Source organism: Podarcis muralis, chromosome Z (genome assembly GCF_964188315.1).
Source record: "Podarcis muralis chromosome Z, rPodMur119.hap1.1, whole genome shotgun sequence".
In the NCBI taxonomy this organism is placed as follows: domain Eukaryota; kingdom Metazoa; phylum Chordata; class Lepidosauria; order Squamata; family Lacertidae; genus Podarcis; species Podarcis muralis.
In genome coordinates, this window is record NC_135673.1 from 30,907,655 (window position 1) to 30,930,092 (window position 22,438).

Sequence of the window (22,438 nt, forward strand, 5' to 3'; positions counted from 1 at the left end):
CCCCCAATTATTCATTTTATAACACAAATAAAAACACAGACAGAAAAGACAAACAATACAAACAAATTCTTGTCATATCCTTATTTTTCTAAACATTGTTAACTTGGTTTCCCCAAGTCCCCCTATCTGATTTTCATTTTACTTCATCTTTAGCAGTTTACATATATCATAATTTCTAACCATCTTTTTTTTTAAAAAAAATCATACTTAAAATAACTTCACATTTTATCACTTACAAATAATACTATTTTAAAATACCCTATCTTCTACTTCTAACCCTACAGCCTATATCCACTTCCAAAGCTATTCTAAGGTTTAAATATTAACATATTTTTTCAAATATTCCTCAAACTTCTTCCAGTCTTCTTCCACCATCTCTTCTCTCTGGTCTCAGAGTCTCCCGGTCAGTTCCCAATACAAACTTCCCAATACAAACTTCCCAATACAACTTCAGTAGGGCCAAAAATTCCATGTAAGCAGCACCCAAAGTGCTTCTGAAAAGACTTTAGAACAGCAACATGCTCCCTGCACATGGGCTTACAGTTAATAGTCACAATGCAAATGAAAAAGGGGATGGTAGAGGAAAACCAGCAAATCCAGGCACTGAATATTCATCTAACACTGAACTGTATTTCTGTCTCTGATAGGGCTGGCTCTTTCAATAGGGACAGCACCGATACTCCTTCTGGAGCAACATACAGTGTTCCCACCCACTTTGACAGCGATGGGGATGCTGGCTCAAAAAGGTACATAGGAAAAGCAAAATTGGCATTTTAGCTATATTGTCATCAGCCTTCTTCCCAGAAGGTCAGAATCAGGTTTCGGCTATCTTAGGTAAAGAGTCCAATTTTAGGGAAATATTCCATATTCCCCCCCTTTATGTGAGGGACACCACATAATCTTGGAGGAATTGGCTATCATAATTAGGAATGGGGTTGGGAATTCAATTCAGTATGCTTTAAAAAGCAAGCCAACCAAATCTGCACTTCCCAAACCAGGGCTGCATTTCCCATCTTCCTGATAATTTCTGCATTTTGTGTGATCTTTCACATGACATAAAAGCCACTTGTGGAAATCTAGCAGAATCCGTGGGGAAATTTAGTGCTCATATCTGTGTTCATTTCCTACAGGAAAAGAAATCTATTTGCTACCTGCTAACCTGGAAAATTACGGGGGTTTTGATCTATAATTTCCCCATGATTGTCATGGATTGTGTCACCATCTGACAAAATTGGGGGATGGTATTCTGGCATACAGCTATTTACTGCCATTTTCAAGGGTAAAATAATGGAGGAACAGAAGCACGCAATGTGGTCTGCTATTGTGTCTTACCATGCCCGGTGGTGTGAATGAAATTTAGCAAGATATGTTAGTATATCAATCAAACAGCAGCTTCCTGTCTATGGATTGTTATCTACAGGGAGGCCTGCTTGGCAACAGCTTGTCCTTGTTTCAGTGCCCAGCAATTCTTCCCTCCCACCCTGTGCATTTGGACAGCACCAACGATTGGATGTTTTTGCTCTGGCTGTGTCTTGAATATGCTTATGTATTTTTATCACTGCGTTTTATTATTGTTGCAAATTGCTTTTGGGATGTTTTTTTAGGGGAAGGGGTTATTTATAAATTCAAGAAGCCTAACCTCAGCTGAAGCAATGCTCAAGGATGATGGGAATTGTAGTCCACCAGCATTTGGAGGGCTACTGGTTCCCCATCCCTGCACTGAAGGGTCCCTACAGACAGCTACTCAGACTTCCAGAAAATTAATCAGAGATATGTTGTCCTAAAGGTTTGTAAGCCATGCTAAGAATTAGTGTCACTGGTCCTGCAGTAATTCATTGTGTTCACGTAGGTTAATTTAGGGTTGACATATGTCCGGATTTTCTCGGACATATCCAGAATACTGCAGTCAGCAGCAGTGTCCGGGTGGAAATCAGCCAAATGCCCAGGAAAATCCAGACATATGGCAGCTCATACGTTCTGCATTTAAAGCACATGATGCTCCCCCTAAAGAGTCCTAGGGACCATACTTTACTCTTCATTGTGCTACAATTCCCAGCACCCTTAACAAACTACAGTTCCCTGGATTCTTTGCGAGAGCCATGTAGTTTAAATGTATGGTGTGCATGTGGCCTTTGTCTAATGAGAGCAAGGAGCACCTTCTGGCAATTTCATGGATGGCAATAGTTTTAGGATGGACTGGAACTGGCAGCTTACCCAGTCCCAGGATGGGCGGTGGTTGCGGCCTCTTGCGAAGGGCCTTGAGTCCCAGGGAGCAATGCTGGGCGAGGTGGCCAGCAGTTGGGGAATCCCAAGGTTGGCTGCTAGGAGTGGTGGGTGTTCCTGCCATCTGGTTATTTGAATTCTGGCCCATCTGCCCAGGCTGAGCGGGCGGAGCTTGTAAGAGGACCAGAGTGGAGCAAGCTTCTCTCCCGTTTCCCCCTAGCCTACAGAAATGCTGGCTGTGCCCACACTTGGGACTGCAGTCAGGTGAAGAACAACCCTCCCTTTCTCCACCCCATTTAGTGATGCTGTGGGTTTTGTATGCCAAACTTCCTTCCTCCCTTCCTTCCCAGGGCACTGTGCTTACTAGCTTTCCTGTGGTTCAGTAATGGTTGCCGTTTCCGGAGCTAGGAAGGAAATTGCCTGCAAACAGATTGGCCCGGTTTGCAGGTTTCACCTTCCCCATAGCAATAGTTGCAACTTGGCTCGATAAGGCATTAGGTGGAATCCTTTTAGTCTAACATCAGGCCAGGGGTGAAGTGGTGCATCACCCCTACCTCAAAACTGTGCGATCACAAAGTAGCCCGTTAAAGGAAGCTAGGTGGAAGTTTCTGTCCAAAAGCCAAGGCATGGGGCAGATGGGCCCTAGAGCTTCCTTTAGTGGCCTGGGATGGCCATCCATGTAGACCTGCATCTTGTGGAGAACTCATTAACCCCAGGCTCGACCCTGTCATATGTCAGCCCTTTACCTGGAGGCTGAGATAATATACATCCAGTATCTGAGTCAAATCCTACCTACACCTGGAATCAATAAAGCCGTGGCCAATTTTAAATCCAAGAACATTGTCTTGTCCAGTTTGTTCACCTTCTAAGGCTAGGCCTTGCTCCCTGGGGAGGTGTCACTGCAAGTGGGTCCGCAACCGTCTCCTTTCTTCTTGCAGATCTTTCTCTGACTTTGAGAAGAAGGCTGTGCAAGAGATGGCATATGAGAGTCCAAGTGACACAGAATACAAAAAGGTGGAAGCACATCTGGGAAAGTAAGGAGGCAGACAACAGAAGGTTCCACCTTCGCTACTTGATATGGTCGGGGCAAAAGTCAGATGAGCTGCTTTCTTTAAAACTTTTCACAGAAGCAGTGAGAGGAGGAGGACCCTGTCGAACCTTTCCTTTGTTGAAGATATTTTGCAGCTCCACTGTCTCTAGGATACCAATGGCATTTTTCACCGGTGCCTTTGTTCCTTAAAAGTAACTCTTGCTTCTGTAATCTATATATAAGTGGGTCCCTGCAGCACTATGTTGCGGTGTGGAGTGTTTGTCTCCAAAGTTCAAACCACAACATTCCATTCCCTCTCCCACTTTGTTTTCCAGCTTTTCTCCAAAACTGTCAATCACTATTCGATGCTTACTGAGCATGCTCAGTTTCCATTATTTATTTATACTTAGGCTACAGCCCTAATCCCTGGCAAACAATAGCAGGGCTTGATGGAGTGGTACAGCCACAGCCCTGCCACGCACTAGGCAGAGCAGAAGGTGTGGTGGAGGGAGAGAGGAAGGAAGCCCCTTTGCTGCATGAGAACCTAGGATTGAAAAGCAAACCAAACCCAGATCAAGTGATGGCATGGCTCATGTCAGTTCAGGGGGCTGGATTGTTCTCCTATTTATTTCAGATATTCCTTTTCCAGTCTTCATTGCCAGATTTACATTAAAATCAAATACACATTAAAACAAAGCAGGCAGGAAAATATACAAACTGTCACACAACCAGCAGAGATAAACTAGTGTGGCAATCCTATGGGAAGCTTGCAAACAAGACCAGAACTCACCCCACCTGTGATTCCCAACAACTGGTATGAGAGGTATATTGCATCTGTATTCTTTTTTTAATGGACAAGATTTCCAAATGTTACTGTCTTTTGTCGGTCAGATCTGGTTCATGGTCCAGTGAAAGCAGCCTTAGTACCGGCATCCAAGGTGAACTCCCAAGAGCTGCCAAAAGGGATGAGTCAGAGCTGGAAAGTGCAAGGTGAGTGCATGGTTCAAGAGCTGTTCTTGCTGCGATGGAGTATCACTCTGTGAAAAGGACATGCCTTGCTCACAGAATGCTCTTGGAGGGTCCTCTCCCTGATGGAACTCAAGCAAGTAGCATAATTTTCTTATCGGGAGCAAACTTCCGTGGGTCTACTGGAGTCTCCACCACTGCCTGCATATTTCCTCTGTTGCAGGGGAAATAAATGGGTCTTTCGGGCAGGGAAAGGAAGGAGGTATAATGGAGATCCTTCCCCCCTTTGTAATTAAATGTGAACTTGCAAAATTCACACTTCCCAAATCAATACACAAACCAAAGCCAAACTATCCTTCAAAACTTTGCACTTCTCTGAATTGTGTGATGCAGTTATCGCACCAAAGAACCTGTACACAAAAGTGTATATGAATGAAAAGTGCATGGGGGGATGCATATGCTTGTGAAAACAATGTACAAAGATGCATTCTGTTTGGGGAAAATTGCTTGCAAAAATGCATATACTAGGCAAAATCGCATACCAAAATTATGCGACAATTATGAATTTTCATGCAGACTGTAGAAATAAATAAATGCACAAATGTTTGCAGAAATGTGCCAAACTGAATTTAATATTTGGAAAAAACAGAAAAGGAGAGAAATGGAAATAGACATATTTATCCTGTTTTAGAAGGGAGAAAGCTATGGCAGTGCTTGCAGTTTTGAAGTGAACAGTCTTCTCTCTATGTTTTCTCTATGGCACCTTGGTTCTCAAACTTAATCCGTTCCAGAAGTCCATTCCAAAACCAAAGCGTTCCAAAACCAAGGTGCGCTTCCCCATAGAAAGTAATGCAAAACTGATTAATCCATTCCAGACTTCTAAAAACAACCCCTAGAAGAGCAATTTAACATGAATTTTGGTATCTAACGAGACCATTGATCCATAAAATGAAAGCAGTAAACAATGTACTGCAGTCACACAATCAATCCATCAGTAGCTGAACTGGGTTCCACACAGTCACAAAAACAAAACAAAAAGAGCAATGAAAACAAAAACGCAAAATAAATAGCAAAAACAGACAGACCTCAGTGTAACACTCAAAACAGGAGCGTGGCACTCAAAATGGGAGTGTGGCACTCAAATCGGAAGCGTGGCACTTAAAACCAGAGGTGTGGCACTCAAAATGGATCATGTTTGGCTTCTTAAAAAAGTTCGCAGACCAGAACACTAAGTTCTTGGTTTGCAGTGTTGGGTTCCAAGTTGTTTGAGTACCAAGGCGTTTGAGAACTAAGGTACCACTGTATGCTATATGCAAAGTCCCACTTGTTTCCAACTTGCTCACAAAGATTTGAGCAGGGATTGGTTTTCTGGCCATCTCTGCCCAAACGCTCACAGCAATGGAAAGTTGGAAAGCATGGTTTGTGCACACATACATATGATTATATCTCCTCTATTTCCCTGGCAGGTCCAGTTCTTTCTCTACAGAGAGTGGCGTTGCCACTCCAGAAAGCCAACAAGGAGAGCATGGGACAGATTCAGACACATCAGGGTAAGGAAACATGGAAGGCTGCAGTGTCTGCAGAGTTGCCATTCCTCACTGATCTCATAGTTTCATGCTTGAGCTCTGGCCTGGGAAGATGCTGCATTACCAGAGAGCCTGTAGCTCTCCAGATGTCAATGGACTCCAGTTCCCATCAGAAACATAGAGAGTCCCAGGTTGAAATCTTGTCTCTACCATAAACTGACTTAGGTGGCCTTCAGCAAGCTACTCTCTCTTTCTCTTTTAACCTTGGCATCCACATCTGCAACATAGGGAATAAGCATGCAAGGTGAACCCTATTAGATCAGGCCAAAGGCCCATCTAGTCTAGTTCTTACAGTGGCCAACCAGATGCCTGTGGGAATTCCGCAAGTGGGATATGAGTGCAATAGCACTCTGCCCACCTGAGCTTCCCAGCAACTGGTATTCAGAGGAGCAGCGGAGGGAGAACATCACCATTGTGGCCAGCAGGTACAAATAATCTTAACCTCTTTTAAAACCATTGAGTATTATTTAGATTTCTACTACAGCAGGACTTACAGCAGGGAACCTATGACCCTCTAATTGTTAGATTACAGTTCCCATCACCCCTGGTCATTGGCCATGCTGACTGGGGCTGATGGAAGTTGGAATCCAGCAACACTCAGAGAGTCACAGGTTCCCCATCCCTGTTGTTAAAATATCATTCCCTCCCCCCACCAGTGCACTGTAGGGTTGCCATTTCCACCTCCCTGCCTCTTATCCTGTTCTTTAAGAGCATCCTGCCATGAGAAAACAAAGCAAACAAAACTCTTTCTCCATTGTTTTATTGTTCCACATGCACCTACTTGATTTCTTTGTCTGAGTCTGCTGTGAAATGGACAGGAGTAGGGCAGGGGCCAAGCAATGGCAGGTAATGTGAGAGTCTCAGTTAGTTAGTAAATGTACATAATGGATTGTTGCTGCTGCTGCTGCTGCTACTGCTGCTGCAAGCTTCTGATAGATTTTATCTCTCCACTTAAGAGGATGAATACTTTTTATAATTTAGCCCACAACACTTCCCTAGCTGTGCGTCCACAGAAGACAGCAAGCAGGAATTGCGTGCTCAGTGCACACCCTCTCACGAGTTACGTCAGCATGCAAAATTGTGGTTTATGCTGACGGCATGTTAAATTTGATGGGTTATTTCACCACAATCAGGGAAATGCCACATGCTGAGTATAAGCAACAGGAAGAGGTAGTAGAGTATCTGCTTTGCATGCAGAAGGTTCCACCGCTCTAGCAGTGAAGAGAGATGTTTTCAGGGCCTTCTTGAAAGCCTGTGCCAAAGCGGGGCATGCATAAGTCATTCAGAAGGGAGTTCCATGACTCTCTGTTGCACACATCAGCCTAATCAGCCATTCCAGTAGGCACACAAGTAGGGCCTTCAATGAAGATCTTAGTGTACGAGCAAGGTCATGATACCAACCTATGTCATGATGGTTAGGACAGTGAAATAAATATTCATCTGCTATGACTTCGGTTCAGTTGCCTCTTGTCTTTTCCATGTTTGGCAAGAGAGAAAGCAGTTGCTTCACTTTTTCCCCTTGTTATATGAAAGCTGCAAATCATTAATCTTCATCTTTCTAGATTCAGCATCTTGAGTTCTTGAGTCCCTTCCCAAACATTCTGGCAGTTGATCTCATTTGTTCCTGTCTTGTGAATCCATTTAAATTTGTTTGTGTTATGAATTTTACACCTTTCTTAAAGCGGCAATCAAAACTGGGTGTAGTATACGTATTTTTCAACTTGCCTGTCCCGTGAAACTGTGCTATCTGCACTCTAGTGCTTCCTGAGATGAAGTTTCTCTTGTTGCGTTATTTTCTTCTGGCATATTTACATAGTTGGGTCTTCTCATTTTATATTACTTCTTTGCTGCCAATCGTTTTTAAACCTAATCCTATTCTTCTTATTGTTTACAGTCCTCAGTTTTGTGGCACTAGCTAATTTGACAAACATGCTGACAGAAGAGGTTAATGAGAAATCGGAACATCACTTAATCTCAGACCGGCAATAAGCATATTGTGACCTATTGTGTGTTTTGTTAATCTGTTAGAAACCAAAACACAGGTCAGATTTTCAGTCAGAGTGAGAGGAGGATATTAACTTCTTCATATGTTGTGTAGGACTGTGCCAAGGCCTTTATTTAGAATGTGAAATATCATGTTCATGGTGCATTATTTACCTTTCTACAGTCTTTTCATCCATCTTCCACTGAGTTCTCCAAATAGATGCTGGAAACTCTGAAAGTTCCTCATCTAGTTCTTTCAGCATCCATGGGTATACCTTTGCATCCTGCTGATCTGAATTTATTTCAAATAGCCAAATATTCCAGAATGGCAATCTGGTTTAGAAAAAAACCAAAACATGTCTACTGAACAAACTTCATTAGATTTGATATTTTGGCTATTTGTTTTAATTCTCATTAAGCTTTCATCATTCTTTAGCTCCAAATCCAGCTAAAGTTAGTCCCAACAGTTCCATTAAAAGCAAGGGGGATTCATTGGGACTAATTTGTTTTATTTTTTCTATAGGATTTAGCTGATCTGGTGGCTTAAAAAAAAAATGGTGGTGCAGTTTATCTTTCTGGCACTTTCCCTTATTTTTCAGACTGGTTAAAACTTCCTTCTTTATCACTTGGATGTGAGATCTATTGATTTCTGCTTTGGATTGCTGCCTTCTTTGTCCTTGACTCTTCCTCCTCCTCCTCAGCAATAAAATAGTTTGCAATTTTGCAAACTATTTCACATTGTTAGCACCACCAGATGTTGTGGGCTTCCTTTTCCTCCAGCTGCTTTCCATCTGGATAAATTTATCCACCATTATATGCCAGGACTTGCAAACCATCTTGCTGTCCCCTCAGCTTTGGACAGAGGAGACAACATTCTTTCTTGTAAATCAAACATGGTGCTGAGATTCTCCATGTTTTATGGATTAACAACTCCAATAGTTAATCATGGCAGATAGGCAACAGAGTCATCCTCTGAGAGATCTTGCTATGATGACAATTAGGATTTCTTTCAGTCTCTCCAGGGGGGTTACTTTGGGCATGTCAGAGACAAGTCATAGGATGCCAACCTATATGGACAACCCCAGTGTGTTGGAGAGAGGTCACAGGAGATCGTCATATCTGGATTGCCAACCCAACAATACCATCAGATCAGAGACTAGGCATGGGATGTCATCATATCTGAGCAACCAGCCATCCAATGCCAGAAAGTTGGAGATCAGTCATGAGATAACATCATACCTGAACAACCAAGCATTCAACAGTGGAAGGTAAAGAGGCTTTGAATAGTCCAAAAGACCTAAGTAAGAAATCCGTAGAGAACAGTAGAGTGAAAGCTGTGTGGGAATTGGACCTGAGAATCTTATAACCTGGCTCAGATCAGTTGGATTCTGGTCTGTATAGTAAAAAGAGTCTTCAGAAGTCAGTGGAAGCAGTAACTTATGAATCATCACAACCAGATAACATGATAGAGGCAGGATATGCAAGAACACCAGTGGTGATGGCTTCAGAATAGTAGGGAGGAAAAATCAGCTCAGTTGCCATGGATAGCATTATTGCAATAGGCATCACCATTATCCTAACCTTGCTGATCCCATGCTTGTGTGCAATCCTGTTCAACCCTCTGCGAGCAAAACAGTGGTTTAGCTGAACTTCTTCTTATCCCTGCAGCATGCTTGTCCTGCAGAACATTTTGAAATATGTGGCTGACGTAGTTACTTCTCATGCCAGAATTCTATGCACTAATAGCAAACTCATTCTTCAAGTATCCATCTTTGTCCATCCAAAATGGTACAGTCTGTGTACAAGACGGAGAACGTAAGAATAGCTCAGCTGGGTGAAGCCAATGGCCCATCTAGTCCACTCTGGTCTTACACTGGTGCATCAGATGTCCGTGGGAAGCCCACAAGCAAGGCCTGAGGGCAGTAGCCCTTTCCTCTCCTGCGGTTTCCAGAAACGGGAATTCAGAAACACACTGCCTTTTGACAGTGGAAGCAGATAATAGCCATCAGAGTTAGTTCTAGGCTTGAGGGAACATCAAGGTTTATAGAAGTACAATAAATCTTCTAATGTAGGGGTGAGGTAATCCAAAATGGGCAAATGGGGACTTAGCATGTTCAGTGATCATGGAATACTGGCTGGTTTGTTAGGGGGTAAGAACGGGAAATTGTGGGAGTGGGAAGCAGTGTCCTGGAAAAGGACATGGCTGGCTTCCAGGAGCATTATGCAGTGCCATACAGTGGTACCTCGCAAGACGAATGCCTCGCCAGACGAAAAACTCGCAAGACAAAAGGGTTTTTGGTTTTTTGAGTTGCTTCGCAAGACGTATTTCCCTATGGGCTTGCTTCGCAAGACGAAAACGTCTTGCAAGTTTGTTTCCTTTTTCTTAAAACCGTTAATACAGTTGCGACTTGACTTCGAGGAGCAACTCATAGCACGTGGTGTGGTAGCCTTTTTTGAGGTTTTTGAAGACTTTGGTGATTTTTGAAGCTTTTCCAAAACTTTTCCGAAACCGTGCTTCGCAAGACGAAAAAATCGCAAGACAAAAAAACTCGCGGAACGAATTAATTTCGTCTTGCGAGGCACCACTGTATTTTGTTGGTGGTGACTATTATCAGAGAAACATGTTCATGAACTGAGCTTAATGTGCTTTAGAAGCACAAAGCAAAAGGCAAAGCATATTTTACTGGAACAACTAAAGGTTAATCCAAAAGGAACAGGGGCATCTGCATAATGAATAAAAATGTATATGTATGGATCAAAACAAGGGCCTTAATTTCTTTAAAATGTAGGAATGGGTGTTTTTAATAATGCACATGTACTTTGATAGCTCTCTTTTATTTAGAGACAACCCATAAAAGGCGTCATCTCATTTGTTCTTACATTTCTTGCTGTTTCGCTAACACTGATATATCTGTTTCTTCCCAGTATGTCCTACTACCCCTTCAGAGATGGCCCAATAATTGGCTCCCCAAGGAGCCACAGGGTGCCTTTCTATAAGGACATCTGTGACACAGATATCAGAAGGTAAAGATGAGGTGGTTAAACAGGTTGTTATTCACCCATAACAACCTGCCAAAGCTTTAAATTTATGGTTGCTGGCACAGATATTTGGCCCTAGTTTGTTCATAGTGCTGGGAACTGTATCTCCATGAGGTTCCCTGTATCTACAGTTCCCAGGATTCTTTGTGGAATTGTGGAACCCATGTGCTTTAAATTTATGTTGTGGAGGTGACCGATGCTGATGTTTCTTGGAATCTCTACACTTAGCCCTTGTACCAAACATTCATTAATGGCTGCTCAGGCAATGAGGGGATACAGCAAGGATGCCACTCTGAATGTCTACCCTTCTCTAACACATGCCCCTGAGCTGACATCTAATTAGATGTGCTGCTTATCTAATTTCCTTTCCCTTGACAGGAATTCAGATGAGAGGGCTGCGGCAGCTTCCTCTCGGCTTAAGAATCCTTCGGCCTCTGGTTATGACTCAGACCCCACCACATCAAGGTAAAAAGTGGAGGTCAAGAGGAAGCTAGTTTTCATGGCTACTCACTCCCACAAGTCATTGTACACTGCCTGTGACATTAATACAGTGACAGAACTGCTTAGTGGTTCCCAGAATGTGGCCTTCATTTCGGCACTTCCAGAATCTCGCCTTCATCTCTATGTTCTAAGGAGATCAGGATATTATACAAGTTCCCCTTTCTCCTACACTGATTTGGCACTACAACCCTGTCAGGTAGATTAGACTGAGGACTCAGCTACTTTGGTAAAGATAAAACACTGTGGAGTCCCGTTTTTCACCAATGGGATTTCCCTGTATGAAGTCTACAACGTGTTTAATTTAATCACTTTTTTGATGTGTCTAGATCCAGCCTGAGAGAGGTCATGGCTAGCCCAGAGTCACCTGAGAAGGGCTCATGAGGAGGTTGCACTGGCTATCTTCACCCTTCAAACAGCCCTCCACCAGCCATAATATGGCACTGTGGAGGAGTCCAGCATGCATGAGTCTATGTGGTGCAGAGGTTAGAGCACTGGACTGAGATCCGGGAGATCGGGGTTCAAATCCCTACTCACCCTTGAAACTCACTGGGTGGACTTCAGCCAGCCACATCCTCTCAACCTAACCTAGCTCACAGGGTTGTTGTGAGGATAAAATGGGGATAAACATGTATGCCACCTTGAGTTCCTTGGAGGAGAGGCAGGCTATAGGTTTAACAAACAGTAATAGTAGTAGTAGTAGTAGTAGTAGTAGTAGTAGTAGTAGTAGTAGTATTCATCGGTAGCCATATATGGCCCCTTTGCACTGCCACCAAACATACAGCAAGGCTGCTGCCTGCATCATCAGCAAGGGCAGGCAAGGGTTATTCATTGCAACCTCATGTGCCCTTCACACATGCTTTCAAACCATGAGGGGATTCATTGGAACACCTCTCTAGTGACCTTCATGGCTTAGCTAGGGATCTGAATGTGGCTGTTCCTGCTCCTTGTTTGGCACTCTCTAAACCAGTGGCGTCCAAACTTTTTTCAAAGAGGGCCAGATTTGATGAAGTGAAGTTGTTGACCTTTATTTTGGGATTGAAGTTGGAAGTTGTTGAGCTTTTTACCCCAAGAAATACTACCACAGGGGCCGGATTAACGCAACCGGCAGGCTAGATTAGGTCGCCAAAATGGACTTTGGACATGCCTGCTCGAAACACTATACATCACAGACTCTTATACTGTCTTATCTGAAGTAAACTTTGTTATTCTACTTCTACAAATATTTATACTCCACTTCCGCCTTGAGGTGGTTTACAGATGGAACCTGCCCCCCTGCTAAAACATAGAAAAAATTATCATTAAAAACAATTAAAAATGGATAGAAATAATATAATATAGATAGATAGATGATAGATAGACAGATGATAGATAGATGATATAGATGATAGATTAGATAGATGATAGATAGATGATAGATGATATAGATAGATGATAGATATTGTTGTTTAGTCGTTTAGTTGTGTCCGACTCTTCGTGACCCCATGGACCAGAGCATGCCAGGCATGCGTAGATAGACAGATGATAGATAGACAGATGTATAAAACAACCTGTTCAAAATCTGTTTCTTGCCATTTTTAGCAAAGGCCTTCTCTTCGTAAAGCAATCAGTCAACAGCACGGAGTTGTCATCCTCACCACGTTACAATAGGTAAGGGAACGAAATATGGAGTGGATGGGTGCATCTATGATTGCCTCTGCAGCATGTAAACCTATGTCATTTTTGCTTGCTGATCGAAAGGTCGGCGGTTCGAATCCCCACGGTGGGGTGCGCTCCCACTGCTTGGTCCTAGCGCCTGCCAACCTAGCAGTTCGAAAGCACACCCGGGTGCAAGTAGATAAATAGGGACCGCTTACCAGCGGGAAGGTAAACGCGTTTCCGTGTGCGGCTCTGGCTCACCAGATGCAGCTTGTCACGCTGGCCACGTGACCCGGAAGTGTCTCTGGACAGCGCTGGCCCCCGGCCTATAGAGTGAGATGGGCGCACAACCCCAGAGTCTGTCAAGACTGGCCCGTACGGGCAGGGGTACCTTTACCTTTACCTTTAAATCTGTGTGTAAAACGTTTTGTTAGTTTGTCTTTGGCTACTTTGGCTCTGATGACCAAAAAAATGGTCCCACACATGCAGAAGATGCCTCAGATAGCTCCCCCAAATTTGATCATGTAGTAGATGAAAAAAGGCATGGATATAGGATGGGATGAAGCAAAGAGTTGCTTTGGAGAGCTAGCATCTATGTGGGAAATCAGAAATATCTCTGACTTCCCCTGGATGTTTCCAAATTAGAGCCTGCCTTGGAATTACCATCCTTTGTTCACTCACTTTCAGCAGAGCATCTAGACAATATCAGTGTTGGGCCATTGCAGACCAGTGCTTTCTGTATTGTTCACCAGTGCTTTTTCAGTTCTGATTTATGACATTTTATGTTTGGGTGCAATAAGATGCAAGCCTTATTGCACTAACCCAGCCAGTGTCAACAGGAAAAGTTGCTACTGAGGCTTTAGGGGGCTCCTTTGCCTTTAATTAAAGGTTCCCGGTTTGCCAGTCTTTATCCTATTGATCCTGGCTGGGAGACTAGAAATGAATTACCCTTGAAAAGCTTCTCTTAATAGGCTCAGTGTCCTGTCCTACAGGGGGACAGCTTTAAATAATGACTTCCACTCTTGTTCCCTTTTCTTTTCTATTTAGTAAAATAGTAGGACACTGAAGAATTAAGAAAGGCTATTGCATGAGGCAGTTAGTAATCTTTCTTCTGTGGTCAACAGAGAATTTTCCAACAGGAAACCTTTTTATTAATATTAGAGGGACCTTTCACTGAAGGTGGCTATATTTGTGAGTAAACATTATAGAATAGCATTGTAATAAAGGTTGTGTGGGATATCCATTTTAATTCAAAATGGAAAAGCCTCCAGGACATTGGGCACTCCAGCATAAAAGCAACCTCTCTCAGCCTGCCATAATCTCTCAGTGTTGCTCCTTGCAATCTATAAATATTTGTGTATTTAAATGATCCTCCTTGTATGCAATATTTGATTGCAAAGTCACTTGAGTAACACAGATAGGGTACAGAGAGAGAGAAAATCTTGATCACACTTTAATGAGGAAAACTGAACGAAAACAGGCTATACTTTAAGGAAAAAAGAACAGAGAGGTTTGTACATAGCAGGCAGACATTCAACCAAGCCTACAGAGGAAAAGCTCCCTCAGAACTACACAGCCAATCAGGGCATGTGCTACCTCAGCAAATATCATGCCATTCTGCCTACTTGCTAAGTAACACCTCCACCTGTCCCCTTCTTGGTTAGATGACTTTAACACTAAAATAATTAACCCTTAAGTTGTACATGTAATGTTGTACATGTAATGATCTATTCTTACCTTCATCCCCCAGTCGCAGCCTGGCTGATTTGTCTGAACTGGAGAGGACAAGCTATAGCAGTGCCAGCTTTCTGAATAGCAGCCCCCCGAAAAGGTAGGACCGTTTGTCAACCTGGAAAGCTTCATTATAACAAATAATTACAATGTCCAAGAGATAATTCCTACAAAGGGACAACATTACGTACTTTGGAACTAAGGGGCAATTTTTTAAAAAGGTTTTTATATAAGGAGCCTATTGGGTTGCTCACACAAAGTTATTTTCCTCTTTTTTTCTCATGCATTTTCCCCCTTCTTTCTTTCACTAGATTTAGATTTTTAAAAAACTTTTGCACAAAATTGGAAAAGCAGGAAATCTGGGGAAACGCAAGATGTTGTTTAGATGTAGAGGCTATAAGTTCCATGGCCTTGTGTAGGGAAGGCAAGAAAAAATACAGCATTGTGGACAACTGAGCATCATATCTCCTGATGTTTGTTTTTGTTCATTTAAATCAGTCAAGAGGAAGGCTTCAGTCAAGAGCAGTGACACTTGATGGGCAAGTTGGTGGTGGTTAACCCATTCCCCTTATATGCATTCCTAAGTCCTCCTCCTCCTTTACTTCAGGCCAACTGAAGACATCTGCACTTATTGTGGCCGTGAGATCCGCAACTGTGCTAAGATAACTATTGAGAACCTCAGAATCTGCTGCCATGAGTACTGCTTCCGGGTAGGTCCCTCTTTTTGCCACAAGTCATGCGTATCTATATGGCAAGGGGGGAAATGGGGAGGTTATATCATTTGGGAACCACCTCACACTTATTAATTGGAAACCTTTGAAAACAATAGTATACAAGTATCAAGATGTCTTATTTCATCACACCAAGACCAGGCACAAAAGTAGGGTATTGGTTACACAATTTATTATCTGCTATGAGTCCCTGGACTCTGTCAGTATCTGGTACAGTTTGGCAGCCCCAGACAGAAGAGAAGGACAAGGAAGGAGAAAGAGCAGCTGAAAGTTGAAAGCTCAGCAACCGGGGTGGAGGAGAGAGAAGGGAGGACCTTCCTGTGTAAGATGGGGAAGCAGATCTTCCAGCTGTCTCCACCATCCCTCCTGCAGATGGTAATTCAAGGAAATTTAGCATTCGGTGTGTTTCAGAATCTTCACAAGACCTGTTCTTTGTGTGGCTGTATAACTGATGTGCAATATTTGAAAATATTAATAAGCTTGCTGCCTGTCCAACCAAGATGTGTGAATAAATATCTTCTTTTGTATGCTGCCACCCTACCAGTGTGGGATTCTTCTGTATAGACCCTTTTTTTTTTTTGGCATATTTCAATTGCAGCTATTTCTTCTTTCTCTCTCCACAGTGTGGGATTTGTCACAAGCCAATGGGAGATCTCCTGGATAAAATCTTCATTCACCGGGACATTGTCCACTGTGATAAGTGCTACGAGAGGCTCTTCTAAGTGAGTGGGTCCTTTCCTCTGAAGCATTAAAATGGGATGGAGAGGTAGAGGACAGGAGGAGGGAAATACAGTATTATAGTATACAGCATTGATCTTCAACCTTGGTTCCCTTGATAATGTTGGACTATAACTCCCACCATCCCTTTCCATTGGCTAATCTGGCTGGGGCCAATAGGAGTTGGAGCATCTGGAATGAGACCCATGGTTGAAAAAACACTGAGGCAGAGGCTAAATACCGAAACAGAAATAGTGCTGATTATATCTACCTATCTTTAACTTTTAACTAGTGCTGTACACACGTGGTCTATATTGGAATTTTCCACCCTAGCTACAGGCAGAGTAATTTAGGGGACATTTCACTGAATTTCATTAGGGGAAGGAAAAATTGTACAGCGGTTTCTTTCCCTTCTCCTTTTTATTCAAAGTTTTTTTTTGAAATTTGCAGGGAGGATACATCCCACCTTGCAAAAAACCCCAAAAACAAAACAAAACAAAAACCAATCACCCCCCCCCCCCCAGGATACAGTAAATTCTCCAACAGTTTCTTACAGAGCAGACCTCACTGTAAGTGGTAGCAATAGCACAGCTTCTCCCTCCTGCAAACACACACCCATGGCTTAGCAGCAGCAGGATCAACTGTACTGGCAGTCAGGTCACCATTTTGCGCCCTTCACAGTGCCCCTGGCCTTAGCTGCATTTTGAAGCATTGTGGGAATTAAATGGCAGCCAAAACACACACACGTTTTAAAAAATGGAGTAAAAATGGCAGAATTTTATTCTTTTTTGTGAGGTGGGTGCGGGAATGGGAATTTTCTTTTCTTTTCTCTTTTCGCCTCAGCTTAACTTTAAATTCAGTGGGTTGTTTTACTTGGGAATGGCTTTGTGAAGTTAATGGACCTAAGTCAGACATAGCCATTCATTTCAATGGACCTACTCTTAGTATGATTAACATTGGATACATTCCCTGTCCCTGACATCAGCAACATAGGGATAATAATGTCCTGCATTGTCGGATGTTACAGGTAAGGAATGTGAGATACTTTCAACACTGTTAAGGCATTCCAGGAATGCTAATGATATGTTTTGTCGTCGTCATTGTAACTGCTGTAATTATGTACTAATAATATGCTTGGCACTGATGATGCAGGCACAGTGTGGCTGCGATTCATAATGTAGCTGGATCTGGATCACATAAACTACTTATTACTAGTCCCTTTCCTCCAGGGAAATCAGGATAGTATACGTGATCCTTTTCTCTCTTGCCCATTTTATCCTCAGGTGAGGTGAATTAGGCTGAGTGTATGTAACTGGGCCATAGTCACCCAGTAAGCTCCATGGCTGAGTGGAAGGATTTGAACCCTGGTCTCGCCAGTCTTTGTCTGCCCTGCTAATATCTCCGCCCTCCAGGAGGTAGGGCCATAGCTCACTGGTAGCTCACTTTGCAGTTAGAAGGTCCAGGTTCAATCCCCAGCATCTCTAGGTAGGGCTGGGAATGTCTCCCTGCCTGAAACCTTGGAGAGCCATTGCTAGCCAAGGGGGACAATACTGAGAGCTCAGCCATGCTTCCACTTCTTACATGCCTGAAAAAGCATTGCCCTACTCCTTCCCCAGGGAAAACTCACTCTGTAGTGCTGAATCAGAGTAAACGTCAATGCGGAGGAAACACAAATTTGATCCAGCTAAACGCTAAAAAGCTGTTTTCCCTGGGGGAAAGCAGTGGGAGAAGAGGAAGTGTGGATGAGGCCTGAGTTAGATGGACTAACTGTCTAACTCAGGATAAGGCAGCTTCCCTCATTCCTATGGCTGCTCTGTTGTAGCAGCCAATATGGTTGTCAGTCTCCCCATCTTTGGCTATTGACTGGCAGCAGCAGCAGCAGCTCAATTTTGCAGTAGTTGCCTGTATGCGGTGGTATATTGTCACTGTGCTGTTTTGCACCACTTGCTGCTGCTGCTGCTGCTCCTGCTGCTGCTGCTGCTGCTCCTGCTGCTGCTCCTGCTTCTTCTTCTTCTTCTTCTTCTTCTTCTTCTTCTTCTTCTTCTTCTTCTTCTTCTTCTTCTTCTTCTTCTTCTTCTTTTGCAGAGTGCCACTGCTTTGCTGTGTATATTGCCTAACCAGTTCATTATCGTCCATTCATTCTCCAATTTTCTCTTAGATTTCCATCGGCTGGAAGAGCCTAACCCAAGAGAAGACCGTAGCCCACGTGGGCCAGGATGATTTGACTGCCTTCTGACCAGTGAACATCTGTTCTTCCTCTGCTCTTATGTTACTCTTCTTTAGCCACCTTTTCCTAGGGAAAGCAATTCACACTCACTCATTTAACTTTACTACCCAGTAACAGGCAGGCAGGCAGGTCCAAATTAGGAACAAAAAGCCAGTGTCACCAGTCAGAGAAAAGAGTGTTGGGAAATTATAAACTGCTGAGCACCTCCAGATCATTTGTCTTTGAGAAGATTTGTTGGGACACATTTCATTCTGATAAACTCGTCCAAGTGCTAAACTGAATGAGATGCAGAGGGGGAGACACTGTCCCTATCTTCCAGAGACAGCTCTTATTTTCTGGTATTAATCTCTTTAAAAATCCTGTCTCTGGTGGCTAACTTATACAATGTTACACCAGGCAATTGTCATTCTGCATGTTCCAATGCATTTTCCAATCAGTACGGGGGGGGGCAGGTTATTTTTTTGGGGGGGGTGGAGGATAGGAAGCAAGTTTGTTGCACGAGAGAGCTGAATCATATTTAATTGTGCTGCCTGAATTTGCTGATATGTGATTGAATTCCACCTGAAAATAGTGACAGTCTGAAAACATCCTCTGTTTTGATTTTGGGGTGCTTTTAAACAAAATCAACATGGAGACGTGCACACCTGGGAGGGTGGCCATATGTCCAAGAATGCAACTTTCTGTTTGAAGGACTGTCTGATCCAAGCTTAAAGGAAAAGTACTATAAGAAGGCAGATCTGCAGAAACCTTGAAGTAGCCCATCAACAGCACCTTGACAGCAGAACTGAGCAGGCACAGGTCACACCGTCTACCCCAATAGGCTATAATATTTCTATTATATTAATTCTTTATAAATTTCTAGCTAGACATACAAATGAGCATGTGCAAATTGTATGCAAATCTGTGACTTGTTCTTTTTGTGCACATACGATGCGTTTCCTCTTTTGGAGCTATGTGGAACTGGCCACCCTTGGCACATACGGAATGGGTGTAGCTCAGTTCAAACATGCCTTATATGCATAACGTTGAACTCTGTCATTTCCAGGTGTTTTGTTTTTAAAGGATCATGAACAGCAGGTGATTGATAACATATCCCAAGATCCTGGACAAATACTGTCATGCAACACAGATATTTACTGAACTAAGAGGACCCATGTCCCCATTCATTATAGGACAGCTTCATATATCCAGTAGCTTTTCTTCCATTCCACCAAAATTGCTTGTCTGGAAATGTTGCTGAATGTGTTTGAGTTGCATTGTAGCTAATCTGTAAATGCCCTCAGTTCTGTTGTGGGTTTGAATATTCTTAAGCATTTTCTGGCAGGCCTACACAATAGTGCATAATAGTGACTGCATGAAAGGCGTTCCCTTGTGTCATTTTTGGTGTGAGAATAGGGTTGTGTCCACATGAGTGTCCTTATTTGACTTGTGAAGTATTGGGAGATGCAGTGGTATAGTTAGGTAATTTTAGACCAGGGTCACTGAAGTGTTGTTTTTGGATGTGAAAGTGCCTTTGATTCACCTGGGCCCACAAAGACTCTTAAGGTCCCCACTCGCTGCCTCCATCATCATGAAGTAGTGCGGGTGGTTGTCTCTCTCTCTCTCTGAAAGTACGTAGAATTGAAGGAGGAAGTGAGAAGATTGTTGATATTGGGGGATAAACTGACCAGAATGGGTGTCATTCATGGCAGCTACTAAAAAAATCCATATAGTAATGTGGATTTTTTAATATTTTTTTTACAAGAGACATTGGGGTAGGAGTTGGAGAATAGTGTGAGGGGTGTGTGCCTGCCTGGTTGAGAGGCCTCCAGTAGAATATTAATGTTTGTTGTGGCTGCTAATTAATAAGACCACCCATCTTAACTCAAGATATTAAACTTATTACAGCACCTAAAAATAGTGGTGACCGTTTTAGACTCTAGACTTAATAGTCTTCTCATGGGGGGCTTTTTAGATGAAAATGTCTGTTCCTTCACTTCAGAGAGTGGTTGGTCATTTTCCCTGCTGAGTGAGACCCTCTACCTCTGCCCAAAAGTACTGTCAAGCACCAGGGTGTTTTGGCTGGCTCATTACAACATTATGAAGCAAATATGCTGGGGCTCATCCACACTCCCTTTTGTGCCTCATTTCTAGGCACAGGTCTGGTCTTTCCAGGTCCAGGTAATTTATTTCCTCCCAGCACTTTCCCCAGGAAAACCTGGCAATCAGATTTTCCAGATTGCTGTTTGCTCTAATTCAGTAGTAAAACACACATTTTCCTGGGGAAAGCATTGGGACAAAACAAAAACATAACTGCTTTGACACAGAGCTGGAAAACCCAGACCTGTGTCCGGAAAGCGTGGAGCACAGGTAAATGTTTACGACCTTTTCTCCTAAACTACTTTTTTTCTCTTGATTTTGAGCCTCAGGCTATAGCTACTTAACTCTTGCAGAAATTTAAGGCAAAACTCTTGCAGAGTTTTCAGCAAACCTTTGCATGGTGAATTGCTGTATTCATCAAACCTTTCATGTTCAAGTTTCAAGACATTAGATTTTTCCTTTACATGCCCCTCATATGTTTTAAAGATATGCCTCCAGTTAAAATACCTGCTGCTCCTGAAAATTACCAATTCTTAGTACACAAGCATGCAATAAAACCTTGTGACTTGGGCAAGATCTTTTGTTAGAAGTCCATGGTCAATATTTAACTTCTAGGCTGACTTCTTTTTCTGCAGGCTTTAGAGCACACATTTTTATCAAGCAACAAGCAAGATTTCAGAAGCTGTTTAACTGATTGCTTTATTTCCTCAATGACACGTACCGCTGCAAGCTGCTTTGGGAAGGGAGATATAGGTCATATAGATGTTTTGCTTCGTTGTCCTTGCCAACCTATTTTCTTTGAACCAAAAGTTTAATCTCTACATAACAGTTCTTCTAATAAATATTATGTGCAGAAAGCTGACTTGAGTTCTTAATTGTCTGTGTGATATATTTCCTGGTGTTCCAGAGCCAAAAAGCTCCTACACAGCATTCATCATCAACCTTCGGTCCCCAGATTTTGTTGGTCTATAACTCCCACCACCCATTACTTTTGGCTAAGCTGGCTGAGACTGATAGGAGTTACAACATCTGGACTGAGACCCAAGATTAAAGTGCACTGATCTAAAAAGTTCACACTGTGGGACAGAGGAGACTATTGGTTTCCAGAGGAAAAGCACATTTCTCATTCTTGTGGCTCCTGAGAACTCTGGAAATGTGTTATTGTAAAGATGTGGCAGCTAAGGGAAATTTGCAAAACTGCACAAAATGGAGAAAGAGGGTAGATTTATGTCTCACACCATTGTCTCTATCTGTCTCCCTTTGCCATTAAATTGATTAGTCCTAGATTTAGGAATGGAGGGAGTCCTTTGCACAACACATGATTCACTTAGGCCACAAGATGGGAAACAGGGCATAGTTCAGTGGTAGAGCGCCTGGCTTGCATGCAAGAAGTCCCAGGTTTAGTCCCTGGCATCTCTAAGCAGGGCTGGGAGAGACTCATGCCTGGAACCCTGCAGAGCATAATAACACAAAACCTGCTGGATCAGACCAAAGACCCATCTAGTCTAGCAACCTGTTCTCACAGCAGTCAACACCAGATACCTTTGAAAAGCCCACAAGCAGGACACGAGTGCAACAGCTCTCTACCCTCCTACAGTTTCTACTGCCAGTAAATCTAGACTAGGAGGAGCCAAGATGGTGCCCTCCAGATGTTTTAGACTACAACCTGCAACATGCCTGACCACTGGCTAAACTGGCTGGGGCTTACTTGCCCAGCTGCAACACAACAGCCCTGCAGTACTGTCAGTTGAATCATACTCTGGTAGATGTTGCCACCCACTTTTTCTTTTGGTCACCTACAGCCCCAGAACCAAAGGGGGGAAACTGGGGATGCACCAAATCAATTAATTTAACAAATTGCTGAGGAGTTCACCCTGTACACTTTGATTCAACCTACACACAAACTGCTTGGGGGCAGGCAGGGGTAGTTTCCAGCTGTTTTATCCCACTTGGAGATCAAAGCAGCTTGCATTCTTCCAAACATCCGAAA

The 22,438-nt window shown here is 43.0% G+C and overlaps 1 protein-coding gene across 6 annotated transcripts in view; it reads left to right on the plus strand.

Moving 5' to 3' along the window:
* ZNF185 (zinc finger protein 185 with LIM domain) overlaps positions 1–21,305 on the plus strand; it is a 72,789-nt gene extending 51,484 nt beyond the window's left edge. For 3 of the 6 annotated variants that reach the window (XM_028715075.2, XM_077922602.1, XM_077922601.1), the window contains exons 18-28: positions 648–746; positions 4,145–4,243; positions 5,686–5,769; positions 8,802–9,056; positions 10,714–10,812; positions 11,206–11,292; positions 12,907–12,975; positions 14,714–14,794; positions 15,302–15,404; positions 16,049–16,147; positions 18,301–21,305. In XM_028715075.2, the coding sequence (XP_028570908.2) occupies positions 648–746; positions 4,145–4,243; positions 5,686–5,769; positions 8,802–9,056; positions 10,714–10,812; positions 11,206–11,292; positions 12,907–12,975; positions 14,714–14,794; positions 15,302–15,404; positions 16,049–16,147 (1,075 nt within the window). In that variant the 3' untranslated portion in view covers positions 18,301–21,305. The remainder of the gene's footprint in view (positions 1–647; positions 747–4,144; positions 4,244–5,685; positions 5,770–8,801; positions 9,057–10,713; positions 10,813–11,205; positions 11,293–12,906; positions 12,976–14,713; positions 14,795–15,301; positions 15,405–16,048; positions 16,148–18,300) is intronic. The other 3 variants (XM_077922603.1, XM_077922605.1, XM_077922604.1) reach the window with 2 other exon arrangements.
* The last annotated feature ends 1,133 nt before the right edge of the window (positions 21,306–22,438 follow it).